The sequence below is a fragment of the Notothenia coriiceps genome, unplaced genomic scaffold (genome assembly GCF_000735185.1).
Source record: "Notothenia coriiceps isolate Sejong01 unplaced genomic scaffold, NC01 NC01_scaffold00037246, whole genome shotgun sequence".
Taxonomy (NCBI): Eukaryota; Metazoa; Chordata; class Actinopteri; order Perciformes; family Nototheniidae; genus Notothenia; species Notothenia coriiceps.
The window spans coordinates 19649102-19655138 of NW_011369947.1; the positions used below are offsets into that span (position 1 = coordinate 19649102).

Consider the following 6037-nt stretch of genomic DNA (forward strand, 5'->3'; position numbering starts at 1 on the left):
CAAAAAATAATTCCCTCATCAAACTTAGCAGAAGTGGCTTGATTTTGTTCTCAGCAGGGGACTTTGACAGAGTATTTCTCAAAANCGGCTGAGTTGACCGCAGTGCAGAATCGCTGTATAGTTTAAATCTCCTAACAATGTTCTCCATTTTAGACCTTATTATATTTACAGCCCTAAATAAGATCAATTTTCTGGGCTCAATATGTGTCTTGGCCGTTTTCGTTGTGATCACTAAATTCCCCTTGTTTATAATAATCACCGTTCCTTCAGCAGGATACTGTAGTGATTCAAAGTGGGATTTTAGCAAACGAGTGCTTTTGTTTTGAAATCACTTCCGTGAGTTTCGCATCGCTCCAAGGACCATTTGCCAATTTAGTAAGGTAAAAAACTAAAAGCAAAAACGCCTCTCAGACGCTCTTCCGTTTACTTGTTTAATAAAGAAAAACAATTGGACGGTAGATACACGGATTCAGAAATCCTACAATGAAGCGGGACATTGAAGTGTTCTCCTGAGAGAGGGCGATCAAGAGAAGAGAGAGAGCGGCCCCGTTGAGGGAGTTTACAGATGAAAAGGCACAGAAAGACAGAATCTCAATAACAAGTATATTTTGGTGTTTTTTTGTAAATAGCGACGGTGTCAAGAGGAAGTAAAGTCCCCTGGTGTGTCCCCTACTCTAACTGCCATGAGAAAACTCCAAATCTATTTTCCAAAATCCTGCACTAGAGGTGCTCTTAAAAGCATTTTTACAAACGGGGACATTTCCGGGGACAGATTGAACATGTTGTGTCAAATGATGCACCCCCGTCGTGAAATGCACCCCCTGGCCTGCCTTAAAAAGCCCCCCCAAAACAGATGCTTCTATTAATCCCACCCTCAAGCACGTTGGAGGGTATAGTTGTAGGACTAGTACCAACAAATGGAGCAAGACCCTCCAACGTGCTTGAGGGTGGGATTAATAGAAGCATCTGTTTTGGGGGGGCTTTTTAAGGCANTTTCTGGATTTTTTTCCTTCTCATTTTGTCTCTCATAGTTGAGGTATACCTAGGATGAAAATTACAGGCCTCTCTCATCTTTTTAAGTGGGCAATTGGTGGCTGACTAAATACTTTTTTGCCCCACTGTAAATGGTCTACAAAGGCTAAAATCCTGAAGTTCCCTCCAGAGGGAGTTTCTCTCCCACACATAAATAAAAAAAACCTAAATGAACACAAATATGGCCATTAAGGCCCGGACACACCAAGCTGACACCAAAGAACTGATACAGACGGACCCCCGACTGTTGTGTCTCTGCGTCTTGGCCATGTGTCGCACTGGAACACACCGCAAAGACTTCAGCCGACGGCCAAGTAGCACGTACGAACTGCGCATGCGTGAATGGCAATAACTCTCCTTACCAGCAGGTGGCGGTAGTGTGTATTCGTCATTCAAAAGAGGCAACAACTGGAACACAGACTGCGTGATAACCGAGAGAAGAACAACAAACAACAAATAGCGTGTGCGTTCCATTTTCACTCTACAACAAGAAGCTCATGGGGCTTTCCCGAACCTGTGTCGAGAGCTGGAGTTAAATGCCTTCTTAATAGTTTGTTTGGGTCCCTCACTTCCGTTTTGCTTCTCATGCACTGATTTGCCAGCTGAACAGCCAATGAGAGTGATTTATTTTGCCGACAGCCTTTTTTTGGTTTCCGGCACAGCTGAAAAGACACGACGGTGCGGGACACACCAATCTGAGTAGGGCGTGTCGACACTCATTGTCGGCCTGACGCCTATCGACGGCCAAAATCGGCTTGGTGTGTCTGGGCCTTTAAAGGACCCCTTTAAGAAAAAGGCAAAGGCTTGTACTGTAAATGTATTGTACTGTTGGCTGTATACCAAATAAGAATACTGCAGTTGTCATATATGTATTGTACAGACACAACAAAGAACATTTCTTGTGAAAACATACCTGGCATAAAACCTGATTCTGAAGAATCGAGATTCCCCGCACTGGTTTTGTCCATTCTATTAACATCAAATCTAGAAAATGATCATCTGATAAATCCAATAAGAAATAGTGGGGTAAGGGAACCCGACTTTTCATTTTAATCTGGCCAACAATATTATTAGTTGTCATCAGTAGCCAACATGGCCCCATTCGACGTGAAGGTGATTCAAGGTCAGATCAAACACATGTTCCTTTTTCTTCCTGCACTGCCTCAGTTGTATTGTTTTAGAGGTAATTTAGGTACACACAGGGCTCTCATAACTCTTGTTAAACCAAAGTAATATAACAATGGATCTGCGTGTGCTTTAAACAGTATAAGAGAACATACCAGTCGTACTCTCTTCAGCCGCTCCTCCAGCTTCTCCTGAGCCTCTCTCTCCCTCAGGACGCCCTCCAGCCTGCTGATCAGCTCTGCAGCAAACCTCTCCGGCTCCACGTGGATATCCTTTGGAATCCGGTTAGTGCGCTGGGGGAAAAAAAAAAAGGTCAAACTGTAAAAGCACTCTCCTCTGTCACTGCTGCATTTCTGTCAACACCATCTGGGCTTTTACCATCCCTGACCCTTTACTCATCTCAGATGAAAGAGTTGAAACTTGAGCGGGAAACATTTAAGTAAACAGTGTCGAGTGTTAATATCAGAAGGGGTGGCACACGTCATAAATTACACTCATTTTAGGAAAGTCAAAATTAAAAGTATTTTGGAATAAGGGATGCAACATTATGCACCTCAAATATAAATGATGTATCTGATAATCATAGATATTACGCTTAGATAATGTATTATTAAAAAGGCTATAACATGAAATAGGTATCAGAATGCATAGTTAAAGATAAAAACTATGGCACATTTTTACCTTTATGATTTTGTTAATGAATGGAATAAAATAGATGGTCTTTTATCAAAAATGCATATGGGTTAACCCATACATACATTTCAAAATGCTGTATGTGTATACGCCCTTATACGAACCGCCCTTATAGACAGACATGGTTTTTCCTTCCTTGTTTTGTTTTTTGTGTTTTCTGTTTCCAATATCTTGTCAAAACAATCAAAATGCAGCAATACTCAATACATATTAATGTGGAAAAGAAATTGCTACATTTACAACAACTTCAATGAACCCACAACCATTTTGTCAGTGATTGTTTTTCAACATTATGGAGAATGTATGCTTAAAAAAATTGATCGATACCTCGGTGTGTCTGGAATAGAGGTTGAAGCTTCACTTCCCATCAATAAAAAAAAATCACCTTGCAAGCTTTAAGAACATAATATACATTCAATGAGCATGGCAAAATATTTCATAGTCGGCACTAAACATTTTTGTTTTATTTAATATTCTAAAATAGGAAAATAAACTAGGAAGAATAGCAAGTTTCAGTTTAAATGACACTATTCTCTCCTTAATGAAGAGATCAGTGACATTTGTTTCCTAGCTAATAGCGTGAGTATTTGCAATGCAGTCATAAAAATGCAAAGCTCCTAGTTAGGAGCCAGTTTAAACAAAGAAAAGGCTTGCAGTGACATTTAAAAAGATACCTACAAGCCCTGTCATTTCTCTTATTGCTGATGAAGGGATGTCATGATTAATTTGTTGGGGCAGGGAAACGTGAGAGTTATGCTTTGGGGATTTGTGCTCTACTACACAGTCAATTCATGCATCCTAATAGGACGCTACGTGTGGAGTTTTTAATTTGACTCTTTACTCCAAGGCCTAATTAGGGCCAGGGTTTTCCTACCAAGAGACAGGGTAAGCTGCAGAGGGAGGCATCGGGCTGTCACAGGGGAAGATTCATGTCTGCTAGGCTTCAGCGCTCACAGCTTAGGAGAGCATCAAGCTACATTTAGACAGCTTTCTCTTTCACCATCAGCTATTCTTACACTCCATCACACGCCCTGCGACACTGCACAGCTCAAATATGCACGTCTCCGATGGTGCAGGCGAGAAAAATAAGACAGTTTAATAGAGGTGTAGAGGCAGAAAGTGAGAGAAGCCATGAATAACTCACTGGGATATGAGGTAGTGGCACTCGCCCATTTGCTTTGGCGCTTTCGTGCATCTCCCGGCGATGCTGTTTGCGGTATCTGTAGGGTGGAACCCCATCTCTGGAATTAACAACAAAGACATTTTCATAAAACATCCTCATGAATAAACAACACAGGCAGCTTTGAAGTTGAAGGCTTTTTTATTCTGCATTTTTTTTCTCCTACTAAAACACCTTGTAATTCTTGATAATCAGTGCAGCTGGACGGGCTTTCTCACAGGCGCATTGTGTCCCTCCTGCACCACAAGTGGTCCGGCTGATTACAGTGACATGTTAACACTTCCATCAGGCTGTAAGTCCATGTGGGGTTTGGTCATGCTGGGTTTCACACTACACTGTGCTGGAGGCTCTGGACCAATTAGCTGATAACTGTCTCTAATCCATTCAGCTTCAAACACATTTTCTGTCCAGTTGTGCAAGCTTTGAAGTTTCTCATAATCCCCTAGTGCCATCTCTGAACCTAGAAAATATTATTTCTAAAATCTTCTTACTGCAGCACATGCCTGGTCTGCACGCTCAACTGAAATACAAGTTGTCCTGCTTGAAAGGATCCCATGTGGTACAAAACATTGGGTGCTGGAAAAGGACACAATTGAAAGACTATGACTTTAAAGAAGTTATTTTTTTAAGAAACATTTAAAACTGGTTCGTGTCTTTTATTTGCAAAAGAGGTCAGTTGGTTAGTATTTTCATTTCTGTACACATGTATGATTTTACATCAGCTAGGAGTCCGTTTTAAGGTTTGCTCTTTAGCATTAATGATTGATTCTAAGCTTCTACTGGTTCAAATAATGAGCAGCTGGGGCATACGTAGCTGCTTCAATCATTAAGGTTAGCACAGTTTAAAAAATGCAGGAAGACTACACCCTTATTTCTGTCTTTGAGAAATGCTAACTTATAAACACGTCTTCTTTTTTAATAACTAGGAAAACTAAGAATAATATTTGGTTTTGTCAATTAGTTTGGTAATACAACTCGTACTACAGCTATTTGTAGCATTTAACCACTGTAAGCATGAAATGTGTGTGTGAGATGAGAAAATACGTACAGACTGCTGTCGGTGAGGGAAGTAGTGTCTGCGTCGCTGGACATACTCTGCTGCTCGCTGTCGTTGGCGCTGGTGGCAGGAGCCATGGCATAACCAGTGTTCACATAGTACGGGTTGACGGGCTCACGAAATGGTGCAGGCCTAGACAAAAAAGAAAATACAGGAAATGCTGAGACAAAAATAGAGATGGATCATAACTTGATAAAGTCTAAATTAAGAACATAGGGTATTGCTTTTTTAAAGGGGCCCTATTGTGCTAAATTTTAGGTTGATATTTGTATTTTGTGCCTCTACTGTGACATGTTTATATGCTTCAATGTTCAAAAAGGTATTTTCTCAGTATTTCTTTCTCATACTGCCTGTGCTGCAGCACCTCTTTTCACCCTCTGTTTGAAACCAGAGCCCAGTCTGCTCTGATTGGTAAGCTGGCCAGCTCTGTTGTGATTGGTCAACCACATATGGGGCTTTCACACCAACTCGGTTCCAGGGCCGGTTCGGAGCTAGAGCCTGAAAAGCACAGTTTTTTTCCTGTTCACACCGCAGCGGAGCCGCCTCTAAGCTCCGGAATCCGGTTTGTTTCAAGCACCAAAAAATTGTCGGTCTAGAAGCAAGAACCGCATACGCTTACGTCGGAGGGGGGCGAGATAAACCTGAGCTAACAGTAAAAGGAGAGTACGGCAAATACAAGTTGTAACAAGCAGTAGCGCTGACCAAAGTGACTAGAACGCAACCACCCACTTATAACAACAAAAAAAACACACTTTATAAAGTCAGGCAACACTAACCAGGCCATCCGTTTGCTGTTATTGATCATTGTGGAAAGCAGGCAGATGTTTTGTTTTGTATTATAGCAGCTATCGGATGGAATCAATACATGGGCTGCACAGGATGTAATGTCCGACTATCACAAGTAGAATCATAATGAAAAATACGCCGGTAAAATGTGCCAGTAGAAAACG

At 41.4% G+C, this 6037-nt stretch overlaps 1 protein-coding gene across 1 annotated transcript; it reads right to left on the minus strand.

The window, feature by feature from the left end:
* Nucleotides 1-2161: 2161 nt before the first annotated feature.
* LOC104966495 (axin-1-like) lies at nt 2162-5892 on the minus strand. Its single transcript, XM_010795682.1, has 5 exons — nt 5864-5892; nt 5079-5219; nt 3995-4091; nt 2313-2450; nt 2162-2185 (listed from the first exon to the last, which is right to left on the minus strand). Exons 1-5 carry the CDS (start codon nt 5890-5892, stop codon nt 2162-2164), a joined length of 429 nt encoding a protein of 142 aa, XP_010793984.1.
* Nucleotides 5893-6037: the final 145 nt, after the last annotated feature.

What these genes read in the sequence shown, in the direction of transcription:
- LOC104966495 (XM_010795682.1), bottom strand. Translation starts at nt 5,892, where the DNA reads ATGATCAATAACAGCAAACGGATGGCCTG. An exon ending in AACAGCAAACGGATGGCCTG is followed by an intron (nt 5,220 to 5,863) that starts GTTAGTGTTGCC and finishes TTTTTTGTCTAG; the next exon opens with GCCTGCACCATTTCGTGAGC. An exon ending in TGCCACTACCTCATATCCCA is followed by an intron (nt 2,451 to 3,994) that starts GTGAGTTATTCA and finishes TTTTTCCCCCAG; the next exon opens with CGCACTAACCGGATTCCAAA.